This window comes from Mastigoproctus giganteus, chromosome 3 (assembly GCF_048544385.1).
Source record: "Mastigoproctus giganteus isolate SK-2022 chromosome 3, ASM4854438v1, whole genome shotgun sequence".
Classification (NCBI taxonomy): domain Eukaryota; kingdom Metazoa; phylum Arthropoda; class Arachnida; order Uropygi; family Thelyphonidae; genus Mastigoproctus; species Mastigoproctus giganteus.
In genome coordinates this window covers 77,655,297-77,674,785 of record NC_143577.1, presented here as the reverse complement: position 1 = coordinate 77,674,785, position 19,489 = coordinate 77,655,297, and the positions used below count along the sequence as shown (strand labels likewise).

At 37.2% G+C, this 19,489-nt stretch overlaps 1 protein-coding gene across 1 annotated transcript in view; it reads left to right on the top strand.

The window, feature by feature from the left end:
- LOC150088096 (NADH-cytochrome b5 reductase-like) overlaps positions 1-18,046 on the top strand; it is a 190,621-nt gene extending 172,575 nt beyond the window's left edge. The window contains exon 8 of the mRNA XM_090370016.1: positions 17,986-18,046. Within this exon, the coding sequence (XP_090226142.1) occupies positions 17,986-18,046 (61 nt within the window). The remainder of the gene's footprint in view (positions 1-17,985) is intronic.
- Positions 18,047-19,489: the final 1,443 nt, after the last annotated feature.

Below are 19,489 nucleotides of genomic sequence, written 5' to 3'. Positions count from 1 at the left end.
ATGACTGCATTGACTCACATACAAATGACTTAGATGATGTAACTCTCATTGAAATTGATGAGCAAACTGCATATGAAGAAGAGGAAAACAATTCTGAAGTGGATAACACTAAAGTGGCATAAAAAGAATTTTCAACAGAAGAATTGGAGAAAGTTTTTCGGGGAGTTGACATGGCCTGCGAGGCGATTATGAATGGAGATCCGAATATTGAATGTAGCATCAAGATACGGCAAATTTTACAAGATGGGATTCGACGCTACAAAGACCTGTATCCCGAGAAAAAGAAGAGACTACTTCACCAGACTTCATTATTGAAATACCTAAATAAACAAAACTTTTTTTCTTATCTCTCATAATGTTATCTTTTCATTAATAAAATTTTTGCAATATTCTTTTATTTCAAATCCTTTTAATTGGCTATCAAGCGCAAATTGTTTGTACATTTATTATAATTTGTTTATAGACTGTTTCTCAGGTATGCATTCAATTAAAACACATTATAATTATACCTCAATCAGCACTGTTTCACATAACATGGAACAGTTTCGGTACCAATTTTCAGTGCTATGCGGGGGTATTGCTGTATATTGATTGAATTTCTGCCACAAGAGGGAGCTAGCAATGCTGCTAACTACATTCAGACTTGCCAAATTTCACCAGGCATTTCATGGAGAGAATCTGATGAAACATGCTATCATACAGAAAATCAATGCATGACCAAACACACTCTGCATGTCAAGTAATGCAGACAATTTCAAAACTTGTCTGGAAAGTGCTTCTTCATTCCCCTTCTCCTACAGTCCAGACTTGGCCCTCCCAAGCTTATTCAAGGCATTAGAAACACGTTGGGGGAGCCAGTAATATGAAAACTATGACACAGTCAAAGAAGCTGTGCCCATGTAGTCTCAAGGAGCTGAAATGGACTTCTACTGCAGCAATATTAGTAGTGGAATATGACACAAGAGAACAAGCTTATAAAGCATCATCAAAAAAAAAAAAAAAAGAAAACTCCTGCATCACCTGTAATTTCTCTAGTTCTTCCTTCAATTTATACCAACTTCCACAATAACAGATGGAAGTTTGTTCCAGCAATCAACCACTCACTGGCTGAAAGAAACCTCTACATTGCTCTCCAACAATCCTTCTTCAATTTGAATTTAAGCCTCTTCATCTGTGTACTCTGAACATGAGGAAGAATCCCATCAGCATTGGGCTTGCTTAATCCATTCAAAGCCTTAAAAACCTCGATCAGATCATTTTACAGGTGCCTAGTCTCAAAATGCTGTAATTTGCAGAATTGAAGCCTCTCTTGGTAAGACCACCCTTTCATTCCTTTCACCAATCTCATTGCCCTTCTCTGCACCCATTCTAGCAGATCTACATCAAAATGAGGCCTCTAGACCTGTATACAGTACTCAAGGTGTGGCCTGACCATTGCCTTATACAAGGGAATAATCACCTTATCCCTGCTAGCAAAATTCTTATATATCATTGACAAAACACCATGAGCTACTCTTGCAGGCTGTCTGCACTGCTCAGAAAACTCCTTATCTGACTGCAATATTACTCCATGTCTTTTTCATTCTCCACTATCCTGAGTGTAGTACCACACAATCTGTGTGTAACTCTGGGATAACTGCCACCCATATGCAGTACTTTTGAATCAATGTTAAACTTCAGTTGCCACCTCTCAGCCCATCTTGCTCAACTTTTCTAGATCCTGTTACAGTAGCGAACTGTCATTAACAACTCTACCAACCTTCATATCGTTTGCAAAACTTGGACATTAAGCCTGATATACCTTCATCTATCATTGAATAATAAAGAAAACAACAATGGACCCAGCACCGAATCCTGGTAGACTCCACTAATAACATTAATCCGCAAAGAGCAGTGTCCACTGATTACCACTCTGTCTTCTCCCACTCAACCATCCCTTTGTCCATATCAGCAACTTGCCCTTAATGCCATACTGCTCGAATTTATAGAGTAGTCTTCCATTCCATGTACAACAGTATCAAAAGCTTATCTAAAATCCAAGTATATGATATCAAAATTATTTTTTGCACGAGTTCCTTTGTGACTCATATCATAGTATCCAATCTAATTGGTCAGACAAGACTTCCCCTTAACAAACCAAGGCTGTATCTGAACTATAACTGCAGTCTTGTGTAGATGATGCTGCAGTGCTTCTTTAACCAGCGACATCATTATTTTCCCAGTAACAGAAGTTTAAACTAACAGGTCTGTAATTACTTGTGTCACCATTTGATCTCCCTTTGTGAATTGAGATACATTTGCACATCTCCAGTCCATGAGGACCTCCCCCTGACCCAGGGATCCTCTTTTAATCATGGCTAAGGGTTTGCTTACTTCCAAGGTGCCTTTCTTATGTTTAACATCGACAATTTCTTCTTCACTTTGCTCTCAGTTATTACAAAATCGTTTAGCTCCCTTTTAGAATTTGACAAGCTTCTGGCCTCCACTTCCCTACAAAATTCCTCATGTGTGAATGTACATGCAAAATACTCAATCAGTTTGTCAGCTACCTGAACAGAATCGTCAACAATTAAACCATCAATATCAAGTGCATCAAGCTGATTCATCCTATTCCTTCTAGAGTTTACATAAGTAAAGAAGTCTTTGCTGTTTCACTTTGCACCCTTTGCCAAAGATTTCTCGTATTCTGCCTTCGCTTAACTAACCTACTTTGTGACTTGATTACAGACTAGCTTATATCTACCATGGCTTCTGTCTTCTGATAATTTATATGCATCCCATGCATTTTTCTTCTCTACCATGAATCTCGTTAGTTCATCTGATATCCATTTAGGCCTAAATGTTGAACAGTATTGCTTAGTTGGAACAAAAAGCCTAGTAGCTTCCAAGAGTATTTCCTTCAATGCTTCCCATTTAGAATTTGCTGTTAGTAACATCATCAGTTGTTACCACTGTAAAGAATTTGAAAACTGTCTGAGCCCACTCTACGAAAGCAAAAACCTCTACGAAAAACCTCTGTCACCTCTACGAAAGCAAAAACCCTTCCCTTTACCCCTTATAGTAGTTACATCTTTGAGAAAATCCCACATCAATACACTATGATTACTACCACCTATTGGTTCCTTTCTCTTCAAATTCTTAGTGCATGAATAATCTCTGCTGATAATCAGATCAAGAGTATTACTCACTCTCGAACATGCTGCTCTAGAAACAATCATCCAATTAATCCACAAAAGTCTTGCTAGTGTGCGAGTGACCAACCCACAAGTTCCAGTCTATATCTGGGAAGTTAAAATCCCCCATTATAAGACAATCTGATTTACTAGCCCACTATTTCTCTGTACAGTTGTTCGTCGTACTCATCAGAGTCATTTGGTCTATATCACACTCCTACTCTCAATTTTGCTTTCCCAGTGTTTTTGTCACAAAAAACTGACTGGACATCACTGTCCACCCATGCCAACTGGGTGCATTTCCTTAGATTTTATGTGCTTCTTAACTAACAGCATAACACCTCCTCCCTTCCTATCCTGTTTTATCTTTTCTGTATATGTTGTACTCCCCAAATTCCAATTCTGCATTCCTTATATTTGTGTGATACCACATCTCTGATATCACAACAATATCTGCCTTTGATGCCTTGACTAGCACCTCAAATTCATCAAATTTATTTTCTGTACTCCTAGCATTGGTGTACATGCAAGTATACATGCAAGTATACATGCACCTGTTCTTACTCTTAGTTACCCTAACACAGACTACATATTTCCACGATTACTCCCAGCACTCCTTGAAATCCCGAGCACCTCACTTTCCAGGCTGCTGCTCATTCCAATAGAAGCAGTGCAAGAATCACTTTCACCTCTGCCTGCAGATACTGTTAATCTGTTATTCTGTGAATTCTCCCCAAGTTACAAATTTTCTGACTCACCTAACAAGGCTTTCTTGCTTAATATGCCACTACTATTACTAATAATAACTAGTGGGCTTCGCTCACCAACCCCCACACTCGCTTCTTTTGCATGGTCTTTGGCTGAGGTCTTTTAATCTATATACATCACTTTAGTTCAAGGAAGTTGGAATCAAGGGATTTAAGGAAGAAAACTTTAGAACTAAGAGAGAATTTTTATTGTTACAAAACAGATATAATCTCAATTCATAATGCATCTTCGAATACAGTATTCTTTATATGTTTAGGTCCTTTGTCGGCCCATCGTATGCATATACCAGCCTTGCTTGTGAATCTCAAAAGAGTTACATATAGTTGTCTGTGACTGAATATGAAATCTTTGGAATCGACCACAAACAATCAGACATAGTCAAAAGTCTGTCCCTGTGACCTATTTATCGTCATTGCAAACACTACTCTGACAGGGAACTGGAGTATCTTCAGACCGAAAGACATATCCACGTCCACTCTCATGTCTAAGGTGATCCGAGGAATATGAACGATGTCTCATTTCTTGTCGCCAGTGAGGATCTCAAAATGGAGAATCGTTTGTTATATCCACCTTATGATACAAGTGGGTTTCATTACTCAACCTGTCTAATATGCATAGATTCCAGATAAGCATCACTGAACAGCCCTCTTTCAACTGTAGATCTTGAGGTGGAAGTCCAGAAAGGGTCAGCCCATTGATGTATTCAGGAGAATATTGCAAAGAATTTTCGTTGTTGCTGGATTCGATAATCCGCTGCAACGTTGACATTCACCTACCATATCACCTAAATCGCAATATAATACTTCAGTGGTTTCTTTGTTATCAGGATCTTGAAGATCTTAAGTTACATCTAAGCCATTCAACGGTTCGCTGTGTTTTGGCCTGTTCTTTGTCCATATTAGATACCCGCTTCCCTCTCGTGTTGATTTTCCATTTGCTCCATCGTCACTGAACTTATTCTCTGATTAGTTCATAACCTTTCGGCATGTTTCTCTCTATACGTCCATGCAGACTCCTGACTGTGTCATTTTCTCTCAGAACTGGTGATTGCCAATCTAGGTAGCAGCATTGTGTTAATTACTACGTTAAAAAAATCAAACAATGGATTCCAGACACCTGTTGAAACGCACTTATCCATATTTAATCATAACATGACCTATGTAATTATTTACCTGTGCATTTGTAGTAACATAATTGTGCCGCCCACTTGTACCAGGTGACACGCATCCCTGTTCTCCCATTGGCTACCCCACCACGTAGCATTCTCAAGGTCAAATAAATATCACCAGGAGGAAAACTCTTAATGTATAGAGAGATAATAATAATAACAACAATAATATGGGAACTATTCTAATATGTGACTGCATTTCACTGAATTTGAAATTATCAAATTATCAAGTCAATCTTTACAGACCATTATACTACACACACACACAAAAAAGAAAAACCAATGGAATAATCAAACTGCATATATGTATATATACTAACTTACCATTATCCTTTCCATGATTTACAGCCAGGTGCGCTTTCAGACTTTGTCCCCATTTGTATTCTTTTCCACATTCTTTACAGCTATAAACAATTGGTGGGCCTATGGGATGCTTCTGTCGAAAATGGAGTCGTAGGTAATCATTAGAGTGGCAATCTTTTTGACACAGTGGGCAGGTATATTTAATGTCTGAAGAATTATGTTGGGTCATATGGGATGCCAGTCCAGCATGACTACGACAGCCTTTTCCACATTCATTACAAATAAACCGACTATTCTGATGTGTTTTTAGATGCTTCTTTAATGTAGAACTATGCTTACATAATTTTTTGCAAATTGGACATATTTTTTTCTTGCACTGACTAGTTTGGCACTGTTCTGCAAAATCATCATGGCTACTGTTTGATTTAGAACAGTTTAAGGAACGCTGTATTTTGGCGATGTGATTAAAGATCCTAATACATTTATTACAAGAAAACTTTTCAGCAGTTTGGTCTATAAAAATTTTTTCATTTAATTCACTGTGTGCATCTTTTATATGCTTAATAAATTCCAAATCAACTGCACAACATATTTTAACAGGTGAATATGTGTGGTCCCTTTCATGATTGGAAGTTAAAAACTTTTCTAAAGTACCATTTTCTAAAAGTAAATGACAATAAAAGGATTTCATAAGACTGTATTTACACTTCGTTCCTTTCCTGATTTTAAAAAATGATTTACATTTTAAACATCCTAACAAATTTCCTGCTTTTTGAAGTTTTTTAGGTGCAGAATTGTTTTTTGACTTTTTGATTTTTACCTTAGACTGACAATTCTTAATTTTATCTCTACTGTTAATCCTTGCGACACAACTGTTTCTGATTTCTGAATTTTGTTTATTTTGAAAAACTCCTGCTTGTATGTATTGCTTATCATTTTTAAATAACTGAAATCCATTTTTTAAAATTGTTAAAGAATACTGATTATATAAGTTACAAAACTGGTTTGATTTCAACTCTTTATCAAATTCATTCCCTACTGCTTCCTCAACAATGAACTCGCTTTCCTTTTGTGGACTGATACTTTCAATAGTACTTGAACAGTTTAAAGGAACCGTAACCTTATATTGTGGTAAACTATCACAGTCCTTATTATGTGATGAATAGTTAAGTACTTTAATTAAATCAAGTCCCGTCTCTGTTACTCCAGAAAGCGGAACAGTATCACTTATGGCACTTCCTTCTGCTAAAATCACAAAAGGCAATGAACTGTGTGCTAGACTAGAGGAGGTATCTGAAGACAGAACTACTTCTGATGCTTTATTAATGGAAAGTTCTGCAATTGCAGGTAAAAAATTTAAATTTTGTGTTTCACAGTCTGAGTACACATTATTCTTGTCAGGACACTCAGCCACCAGCTCACCTTCCATTGATGTTCAATATTAGTTGATGTCATACAAATGTCATGGTGGAAAAACACACCTGAAAATATTAAAAGAAATTCATTTATTATCCATATAATGAAAAACTTCATGATTACATAATATTTAACAAGAGATCAAAGGTGCACAGTAATTTTGATGTTGTGAAATACCCACCCAATTTATATGCCTTCTTTCATGTTGCTGACTTACTTTGTTGAGTTGCTTAAAGGGTATACATTGAAGCCATAAAGAAAAACAGTATCTGCAAACTGTGAGCATATTAGGCCAGTTTGCATGTATATGGTAGGAAAATTAGTCTAATGAGTTAGCCATGGAATGATGTATCACTTGCCCATATGTCACTTTTTACATACTCAACTTGCATAACAGTTCCACTATAACATGCATTTTGGCAATGCAAATTTGTTCCAACGCGACTGTACGGAACAATGTGGGTATAACGCGATTTTCGTGTTAGCTCATGCACAATTTCATCTGCAAGTAACATCAGGTGAATGAAAAACCCAGCACCAAACTAAACATAGCGACCTGTGAAGCAATACATACAAGTTTACGAAACTTAAAAAATAAATATCAAATGTGTGAGAGCTATATTTCCCATTTACTGTAGTTGTATTGGTCAGAGAGACACTGTTGTCATACACTGTATTCACAAGATTTTTTTTTTTTTTTTTTTTTTTTATGAAAACCCCAAACACAAAAGGTATCAAAACCTATAGTACTTAGTACCGTGAATGGGTTGAAGGAGAAGTATGGGGGGGGGGGGGATTTTGTAGGTCAACTCATGTTTTCAGGAGCTCACATTTTTCAGTTTGAACAGAAATTTCGTGAGGTGTGACAGCGTGAGCAGAGGAGTACATTACTGGAGGTCACTACCATAAAACAGTAAAAACAATCTGCAGTTCCCGGTTTATTGGGCTTTTCTGTTAGTGCAATCTGTGGGCAGTAAACTCAATCTTATTGAATTTGTGATAATACCGATAGCTGGAATTCTGTGGGTTTTACTTTATTATGGTGAAATGTGTTTCCCTTCCATGAAATCTTCAATCATATAAAACACAAATAAAATTTCAGAATCTTCTCTTCATTCCTATTTTTTACGTTTCGTAAACTTGTTACTCCATATCTAACGTGCAACTTGTGCGTACCGTATTAGTCATTATTGATTGCTTTTTAGTTTTAAATTTTTCAATCCAAAAAAAAAATAAACAAATGTCAGTGAACGGGAAAATGAGTGTATATATATATATATATATATATATATATATATTACAGTGCTATATTTACTGTAATATTTATTTATTAGAAATTTACGATGTTTAAACCTATGTTAGCAATTTTATTGGGTTTCTAACTTTTTTTTAATGTTTTACTTACCATACTGAACATTTTTTTGGGTGCTTTGCCCCTATCCCTATTTTTCCCATAAACCCAGTTGTTTTTAATGTGCGAAATGCTATAATGCGATTTTTATGGAAACATGCACTGCGTTATAGCAGAAATGACTGTACATTAAGCTCCCATTACAGTGCTTTCAACGAGACTAGTCCCCAAAGAGTGCTATTACTAGGAAAACTTATAAGTGGAATTATGTTTTGGGGGAATATTTTTTCATGTTTCTTCAATATTTTGAGATAACATTGATTTTTTATTATTATTTTTTTTTTTATACCAATGTTTATGAGGCAGTGGTTAACATGAAAGTGAAACCTGTGCACAAGTGTTTCAAACAGGAGTGCCATATATGATAAAACATGCATCATACCTTGTAGGAATGATCATGGTACAAGAAGAAAATAGCACTATAAGCATGAGCATTATACCAAGACCTTTTAGTAGTGCAATACAGATTGTTAAAATTCTACACTTCCCCATAAGAGAAACAAATTATAGTCCTGAGTGAAAAATACTTCATATAAAATTTCACAAGTCTGCAATAAAAAGCAATAGGGCATGTCTGCCAGGAGAAAAAGTTGATGATGTTGTAAAGCAGATATCTTTTAAGGGCACAAAAGCCGATGTTGTTGTATACATTGCCACTAATGACATTAAGTGCAGGATATCTGTGGACTTGCTTAACAAGTACACATCGATGTTGGAAAAAAAATATCACGAGTTAGGGTTGAATTTGAAAGTGTCTGCAATTCTGCCCAGACACAATAGGAAGGAGTATATGATGAGAGCCTTATCAATCAATTCAGCCCTGGAGAGAATGTGCAAGGCTCATGAGGTGGAATTATTTTTCTCAGTGTTGTCTCTGCTTGTTAACAGGTGAGACTGCTTCTACAGGGATGGGATACACTTAAATAGAAAGGGTGCAGGTATAATTGCTGATGATATCAAGGCAGTGTTGGGTGGGTTTGGAAAACTGCTAGCTTGTAGGGAATTCGGAGACTAATAGATAACAGTAACCGCAAGCAGAGTTGACAGTGAATTTTCACTACTCCTAATGGAATGAGCAGCAACCAGAAAAGCAAGGTGCTGTATATTTCAAGGACTGCTGAGAGTCATCATTGAACAAGTAAATACATGGGCTGTGTTAGGGTAACTAAGAGTAAGAAAAGGTGCATGTATACTTGCATGTACACCAATCCTAGGAGTATAGTAAATAAATTTGATGAATTTGAAATGCTGGTCAAGACGTCAAAGGCAGATATTGTTGGGTTATCAGAGACGTGGTGTCGCACAGATATAAGGAATGCAGAATTGGAATTTGGGGGTTACAATGTGTACAGAAAAGATAAACAGGATAGGAAAGGAGGGGTTATGCTGTTAAGAAACACAAAATCTGAGGCAGTGCATCCAGTTTACATGGGTGGACAGTGCAATGTTGAGTCAGTTTGGTGTGACATAAGCACTGGGAAAGCAAAATTGAGAGTAGGAGTGTGTTATAGACCAAACGACTCTGATGAGTACGACGAACAACTGAACAGAGAAATAGTGGGCCAGTAAATCAGAATGTCTTATAATGGGGGAATTTTAACTTCCCAGATATTGACTGGAACTTACGGATTGGTCACTTGCACACTAGCAAGACTTTTGTGGATTTATTGGATGATTGTTTCTAGAGCAGCATGTTCAAGAGGCAACCAGAGGGAGTAATACTCTTGATCTGATTATCAGCAGTGATTATTCTTGCAGTAAGAATCTGCAGATAAAGGAACCACTAGGTAGCAATCATAGTGTACTGATGTGAGATATACTTAAAGATGTAACTTTAAGGGTTTTTGTTTTTTGTAAAGGTGACTAGACTGGCCTCAGACAGTTTCTGAGTTCTATACAGTTGGACCAACTGATGATGTTACACAGCAAATTCTAAATGGGAAGTCAAGGAAGTAATCTTGGAAGTTATTAGGCTTTTCATAAAAAAGTAAGAAATACTGCTCAAGATTTTTGCCTACATGGATAACAGATGAACTAATGAGATTTGTGGCAGAAAAGAAAAATGCATGGGATGCATATAAATTATCAGGCAACACAGAAGACTATGTTAGGTATAAGCTATGTAATCAAGTCACAAAGGAGGTTAGGCAAGCAAAGGCAGAAAGAAATCTTTGGCAAAGGATGCAAAGAAGAACAGCAAAGGCTTCTTTACTTATGTAAACTCTAGAAAGATGGGAATGAATCAGATTGGTCCACTTGATATTGATGGTTTGACTGTTGATGATCCTGCTCAGATAGCTGACAAATTGAATGAGTAGTTTGCATTTACATTCACACATGGAGGAATTCTGTAGAGAGGTGGAGGCCTGAAGCTTATCAAACTCTAACAGGGAGCTAAATGATTTTGTAATAACTGAGAGAAAAGTGGAGCAGAAATTGCTGAAGCTAAACATAAGAAAAGCACCCAAAGGTGGATAGGATCTATCCAGTTATGTTGAAGGAGACAAGAAAGAAAGTATGCAAACCCTTTGCCATAATTATGAAAGCATCCCTGGATTAAGGGAAGGTCCCCATGGACTGGAAATGTGCAAATGTATCACCAATTCAGAAAGGGAAATCAAAGGGTGACATGAGTAACTACAGACCTGCTAGTTTAACTTCTGTTGCAGGTAAAATAATGGAGTCATTGGTTAAAGAAACGTTGCAGGATCAACTAGACAAGATTGCAGTTATAGTTCAGACACCTGCAAGGTGATCTGATTGAGGTGTATAAAGCCTTGAAATGGTTTGAGCAAGCTCAATGCTGATGCAAATCGTCCTCTTGCTCTGACTACACACCCAAGGGGGCATAAATTCAAATTGAGGAAAGACAGTTGTAGAATGAATGTGCAGAAATTGCCTTTAGCCAATGGGTGGTTGATTGTTGGAACAAACTTCCATTTGTCATTGTGGAAGTTGATAGCTTAAATAAATTCAAGGAGAAACTGGACAAACTTTTGGAGCAAATGGCGAGGTGAAATAGGAAGTTTTTTTTTTTTTTTTGGCTGATGCTGTATAAGCTTGCTTTCTTACATCATATGCCTCTACTAATGCTAATCAAACCTCAGACTTTGTTAAAATATCAAAAGTATTTATACTACAATATTGGACCTGTTCACTTACTGCTGTTGATGCTTTTACTTATATTACCTGGTCACAGAAGATTTTTTCTTATCAACGATAGTAAGTGAGGAGCAGCATAAAAGGGCTGCCAAAAATTGTGGATGGGAACTTCTGCAATTCATTGCAATGTTCAGGGGGACTTCAGATCATGTAGCAGAAGTGGGATATGATGCAAGAAAGCAAGCTTATACAACATCACAACATCAGCAAAAAAAAAAAAAAAAAAACTTCCCATTATCACCTGTCCATCCCCCTCTAACAGCTCATCTAGCTCTTTGGATTTATTCAAACTACCCCTTTACAACACCAGATGGAAGTTTGTTCCAACAATCACCCATCCTCCAGCTAAAGACAAATTTCTGCACATCTGACCTGCAACCATCCTTCCTCAATTTGAATTTATGTCCCCTCATATGTGTAGTCTGAGCAACAGGAAAAGGTTCCTTCAGCATTGAGTTTACTCAATCCATTTGAAGCCATAAACACCTCAATCAGACCTTCTTTCAGGCATATAATCTCCAGACAATGCAATTTGCAAAACTGAAGCCTTTCCTAGTAAGACCACACTTTTGCTCCTCTCACCAATCTTGTTGTTCTTTGTTCCAACAGATCCACATCCTTCCTAAAATGAAGCTTCAAGATCTGTGTGCAGTGCTCAAGGTGTGGCCTAACCATTGCCTTATACAACGGGAAAATTACCTCTATTCCTGCTGGCAAAATTTCTTATATATCATTGTTAAAACCCAATTGGCTGTCCTGGCAGCCTTCTCTGGCTAACCTAGGCATTGCCAGGATTTGCCCTACCAGAGACTCCAAAGTGGTAAATGATGAACACCAGTGGGACCTTGGCCTTCCATGGGCTCAACAGCAAAGAGACCAGATGAACAACAGATCAACACATCCCAACACTACATCATGCAGATTACACAATAATTAACACTTTTCTGGCCTTTACAGAATCATAAAAGACCATCACAGATTTGTGGGGACACCCAGAGCCACAAGACATGTAAAACTATACACTATATTATGTACTGGCTGCCTGTTTACACTGCTCAGAGAACTTCTTATCTGACTGCACAATTACTCCAAGTTGTTTTCATTTTCCACTGTCCTGACTGTAGTACCACACAGCTAGTACATTATTTTAGGATTGCTGTTCACAATATGAAGTACATAGCATTTTTAAATATTAAACTTTAATTTCCATTTTTCAGCCCATGAGATAAATTCAGACAAATCAGGCAATAATTTGCCTAGACCTTGTTGCAGTAGCATTCCCTGATTACTGTGACCTTCATATCATCTGTAAACTTAGACATTAAATCTGATATGCCTTCATCAATATCATTGATGAATATAAAAAGCAAAAATAGGTCCAACTCTGAACCTGGGGGCTCTGGTAATAACACCAGTCCAAGAACGGCAATGCAATTGATAACCAGTCTCTTCTCCTACTCTATCCTTGCATCCATAGCAGCAACTTGCCATAATGACACACTGCTCCAATTTGTATAGCAGTCTTATGTACAACAGTATTAAAAGCTTTACTGAAATCTAAGTATATGATGTCAAAAATATTTTTTGCATCCAATTCCTTTTTTACTCTTTCAGAGTATCCAATCAGATTGGTCACACAAGATCATCCTTTAAAAAATCCATGCTATTACTGGAGTATAACTGCATTCCTGTCTAGACTGTCCTGCATCATTTCTTTAAACAGTGACTCCATTATAATTTTCCTGTAACAGAAGTTAAGCTAACAGATCTGTAATTACTCATGTATTCCTGTGATTCCTCTTTGTGAATTTAGAAATGCATTTGCACATCTTCAGTCCATATGGAACTCCTCCAAATCCAGGGATTCTTTCATAATCATAGCTAAAGGTTTGCTTACCTTTTTGGAACAAACTTCCATTTGTCATTGTGGAAGTTGATAGCTTAAATAAATTCAAGGAGAAACTGGACAAACTGGATATATCTCTTCCACCACTGGTGCCTTTTGTACAATTAGCTTCAACAATTTCTCTTTCACTTTCCATTTAGTTATCGCAAACACATTCAGCTCCCCGCCAGAATTTGGCATACTTCTGGCCTCCCCACCGACAAAAAATCCTTCGTGTGAATGTAGATACAAAATAGCCATTCAGTTTAAGTTTATGAATTGAACTGTATCTCTTAGTTGGGTTATAAAGCTTAGTAGCTCCTATGATAACATTCCTGAATGCTTCCCATTATAATTTGCTGTTGGTAACTTCATCAGTTGGTTCCACTGCATAGAATTTAAAAACTGTCTGAGACTGCTGTAAAAGCAAAAGCCCATTCCCTTGCCTGTGACAATAATTTCCACATCAATACATTGTGACCACTGCCTCCTAGTGAGTCTTTTATCTGAAGAATCTTAATGCATGAAGGGTCACCACTTTTCCTTGTTCCCTTTCTAACATGCTGGTGTAGAAAACAATCATCCACTAAATCCACAAAAGTCTTGCTAATGTGTGTGTGACCAGGCCCGGCCTTATCCATAAAGTGACCTGGGTGCAAGTAATTTTTTGGGACCCCAAAAAATTTCTCAACAATTAAAAAGCCTAACATCTTTTCACAAAAAAAAAAAATAATAATAATAATAAAGATAATAAAATAAATAAACAAAAATTTTATTCGAGGAAATTCGTTCTCTGTTCGGCTTCGTCCAATGGTTTTTGAAGAACTATCAACATACAGGGGCCCCATGTACAGCCCGGATGCCTTGCACCTGCTGCATCCCCCCCCTGTGTGTGTGTGTGACCAATCTGTAGAGTCCAATCCATATCTGGAAAGTTAAAGTCCCTACTACAAGACATTCTGATTTACTGGCTTACTCTGTACATCTGTACAGTTTTTCATTATACTGATCAGTCATTAGGCCTATAGCACACTCCTAACCTCATTTTTGTTTTCACAGTTTTTGTCACACCAAACTGACTCAACATTGTGCATCCATTGGAAAGGCCACCCTTTCCAATGGATGCACTGCCTTAGTTTTTATGTGCTTCTTAACTAAGAACTGTTTTAGGATATTAGCATTAGTAGAGGCATATGATGCAAGAAAGCAAGTTTATGCAGCATCAGCCAAAAAAAAAAAAAACTCCCATTTTACTCCTCCATTCGTTCCAAATACCTGTCCAGCTCAGCCTTAAATTTATTTAGGCTATCAACTTCCACAACAAAGGATGGAAGTCTGTTCCACCAACCAACTACCCGCTGGCTAAAGGTAAACTTCTGCACATCTATCCTACATCTGTCTTTCCTCAATTTGAATTTATGCCCTCTCAGGTGATTATTCTGAGCAAGAAGAAGAATCCATCGGCATTGAACATGCTCAAACCATTCAAAGCTTTATACACTTCTATCAGATCACCTCACCAGTGCCTAGTCTCCAGACACTGTAATTTGAAAAACTTAAGCCTTTCTTCGTAAGAGTAACCCTTTGTTCCATTCACTAATCTTGTTGCCCTTCTCTGTACTCGTTCCAGCAGCTCTACATCCTTGAAATGAGGCCTCCAGACCTGTATACAGTACTCAAGGCATGGCCTGATCACCTCAAGGGAATAATCACCTCCTTATCCCTGCTAGAAAAATTCCTGTATATCATTGACAAGACACCATGAGCTAATCTTGCAGCCCGTCTGCACTGCTCAGAGAACTTCATATCTGCCTGCACAATTACCCCCGGGTCCTTTTCGTTCTCTACCACTGTCACTGTAGTGCAGGGGCCATCTATTCTGTCAGCCCCTTATTTCCAATTTCTTCCCCCCCCCCATCTTCCACAGCATTTAGCCCTACATTTCAAAAGAGAACATCAAAATTCTTGCCCGAACCTATTTGGTTTTTAAAACTATCAACCTCGATTTTTTTTTTTTTTGGTCCTAGCCACTAAAATCCCAGGAAAGTAAGTGGCAAGACCAGTCAGAGTACAAATATTGGTAACACCCAGCCGGTCTCCCTGTGGCGGGTATTAGTAACGTCGGCTCTCACTAGGGGCACCAGCAGCTAACAGGCTGGACGAACAATGGGCACAACAAACTACATAGTACATATCCCACACACTTTTAAATCTCTGGCTTGTCCGATACAGAGAACATACACGGAGATGGGAGAAATCCCAGGTGCCGTCAGACCCCGAACATACCTAATGTCAGTATAGTACCACAGAGTTGATACGTCACTCTGGGGTTGCTGCTTCCATATGTAGCACTTTACATTTGTCAATGTTCAACTTCGCTTTCCACCTCTCAGACCATCTCCTCAACTTTTCTAGATCCTGTAGCAGCAGCGTACTGTCATTAGTGTTCCTAACAACCCTGCCAACCTTCGTATCGTCTGCAAACTTGGACATTAAGCTTGATATATCATCATCAATATCATTTATCTGTTCCAGCTATATATATTTAGGATATATAGCTGAAACAAATAGAGAGAAGGGCAAAAGTTTGGTGAGGGGAACAAAAGGGTGCTATTACAACTGTCATAATGGCTTCAGTTCTGAAAATTGCACCACCTGTTGACTCGGCACTTTTGTGCTCATCTAATTGAGGTGTTTAAGGGTTTGAACAGATTGAGCAAACTCACTGCTGATGGGATTCTTTCTCTTGCTCAAACTATACATATGAGGGAGCATAAATTCAAATTTAGGATGGATGGCTGGCTGGAGAATTGAGGTGTGGAAGTTTGCCTTCAGCTGATGCATGGTTGATTGCTGGAACAAGCTTCCATCCTTTGTTGTTGAAGTACTAATAAGTCTTCCAAACAAGCTTCCATCTTATGGATTGCAGACTTTAATTGGCTATCCCATTTTCTCTCTGACTATTCACCAGGTGATGATAGTCAGCTCTGTCTGCTAATATTTCCACTAATGCTGGTGTTCCACAAGGTTTGGTTTCTTCTCCCACTTTACCCTGTGTATATTAATGACCTTCCTTCACTAACTGGAAATCTTATCCTCTCTTTTGCTGATGATAGCACAGTACATTCCACCTTCCAGTGTGAAACCTTGCCCTACACAAACAGAACTTCAACTATCTGCACCAATTAAGTTTTCTTAGTTTCCATTGGGGCAAAGAAAACTTAAAACTTCAATCCTAAAACTCAGCACTGTATTATATCTTGCAAAAAAAAAAAAAAAAAAAAAAAAGAGTGTACTACTTCTACTGCTCTTCTTTGATAACACCCAAGATTTCCAAATAATATCACATATCTCTATTGGGGATTATCTAATTCCAAATGGTCTTGGCACAAGCAAATCATAAATGTTGCTTCCTCTGCATAAAAAAAAAAAAAAAGTGATTTCCTTTTTCACTCTGTCTTACCTTTCTTCTAAACAGCTACTAACTCTGTACATACTCTCAAATCTGCCCTGCCACTTCACATATTGTTTCTACATCCGGAGGTGGTGCCCCCAAAACCTCTCTGAAGTGCCTAGATTATTCAAAAGGGGGAAGGCAGGATAATTAATAGCCTGTCTCTTACAACCTCTCCACTGTCTTAGAGACAGTTTCTACCATGCATCTTTTCTATTGTTCCTCTAAATTGGAATTTGTAATTCCATTGTTCTCTAAACACATACCACAAGCAGTCATCATCCATTCATTGTCCAACTCCGAAGTCACAGAACTAACTCTTCCTCTGGCATCCCTTCTACTTCTGTTCTCTGGAACAACCTTCATTTACATATATTTCCCAAAAATTATCATCTACAAAAATTCAAGCATAATGTCAACAAGTATCTTCTCTAGTACCATGCATGGGTTGAAGTATCTTTCTGCCGACCGGGCTAGCCGGGTGGGTAAAGTGCCTGCCTAGCAACCCAAAGGTCGTGGGTTCGATTCCCGCCTCGGGCTTGGATGGATCAAAGTACTGCAAAAACCTTGGGAGGTGCATTATGGCCACAGAAGCCGATGCGCCAACAACTACCAAATAAAAAAAATAAAAATAAAGTATTCTTCAACCCATACATACATACAGGTTTAATACATTTCATGTTTGGGGTTTTCACTTAAAAAGGAAAAAATGACCTATTTCATTTCAAATGAGACTTTTATAAAGCACTAATCATAAAGTAAATCATCATTGACCTGGAAATAGTTCCATTATAAGTGAAATTTTCATTAAAATGGTATTTGTTGCAAAAGAGTTTTACTATGCTACTGAAATAAACATATTCCCTTTCTCTTCTAATGAATGAATGTGAAATAACATTAACGCCCTCTTACACAAGAAAATAATTAAATGATTCTGCTTTCATGTTGCTCGCATACTGCTACATTAAATAAGTTTATTTAAAATTTCTTGGTCTAATTTTGAATATTTATTGAAGTTATATTTTAGAGAATTTTATACCATTTAATACCATGCACTGTTTTGTTTCTGTTTCGTAAGTACCGAGAAACTGGGAATTAGTGAGAGAACAAAGATTCAAATATTGTAGCTACGTCAGACCCAGACATCAGATACGCCTGGGGGTGGGTGGGGGAAGAGAGAGAGAGCACCTGCATAACATTAACATTATTTATATCATTTTTCACAGAAAATTATTTTGAAAACAGAAATGAAGTCGAAACTACTACATGCAAGAGCTTCATCCAGAGGATTATGATCAAAGGATAGAATTCGTCAAAAATATGACTGGACATCTAGAAAGCTAGCAAGGCATCTTAAAGAACATTAAAAATTCCCCCACATTAGAAATGTGGGGGAATTTTTGGCCCATAAATTTTATAAAATGCAGTGAGTTTATAAAAGCACTTAAAAACTGTTTTCCCTTAAGCCATGCATTGCCCAAATGTGCAAAACAATACCTTTTTAAAAACAGTAACCTTTCAAATCATGCTGTATTTCTATTAATCATTTGTAATATTTTGATTACTGAAAATTATAAACTTTAGGAAGCTTAAACTTTGAACTTCTTCAATCTACCTATCTGTACTGAATGTATATCTGTTCAGCGACCTAATAAAGATGTCATACTAAAATACAAATTGCGAAATATGAAATTATTACATAGTGACACATGAAATAAAACACTACTATTATTAAAAAGTGTGATATTAAATTTGCTCTAACATAAGTGTCATGTGCCAGTAAAAAATAGTTACAATCAAAAGGTATATTATGTGGAAAAAACTACCTATTGTTACTATATAAAAATACTATATAATAGTATAAAAATATACTATATAATCCAAATTTTCTTATGGAAATGACGCAAATGATGTCACTTCCTATTCAGTCACTAACGTTGATTCAGAAAGCCACCAAAGAAGCCTCTCATGTCAACAAAAGAACAAGTTCAAAAACATATAGAACATAAAAAAAAAAATGCAGAATTTAATGAAATCTGCTTCTCAAGATTTTGATCATCAACCTTCCATGTCGACTTCTCATCAAGAAGCTGGACCATCAACATCACAAAATTATATTCAAGAACTTCCTGAAGATTTGAGTTTAAATGAATTACCTCAGGATTTTCAATTGATTCCTGAACCGGCTAGACAGAGTATACTGCAACAACCAGCTTGGATCGCATCATCCAAAAAAAAAAAAAAAATCATATTTCAGCTCAATCACCTGTTGTAGACCATCCAGAGGGTTTCAACAGTAGTAGAGCACAAAATCATTTACAAGAACATCGAACGTGACCATAACTCCTATATAGAATTTGAATGGCAACTGCTAAAAAATAAAAAATTTGAAGCTGTTTGTGATATATCTGTGATCAATTATAGCATGAAAATTAAAATTATGTAAAATTGTGCACTCCAGGAAGTTAGCTGTTACAGTTCTTAGAATTACCAATTGCAGACGTAACGACTATGAAGGGTCGTAATACTTGTCGAGCATCTCTCAAAAATGATTCCATTCCAACATTTTCAAAGGGCAATGGTTTCATTTATCCTACTATTCCACCTCATCTGCCTCAATTGGATTTAGTGACCAAGCGGCTCATTTCTCCTCGTATACTATTCATGCAAATTACAGGACTAAGGCATAGTTTTGACCAATGTGGAATTTTGGGACAAATTATAAATGTTCCTGTAAATGTTAATTCAA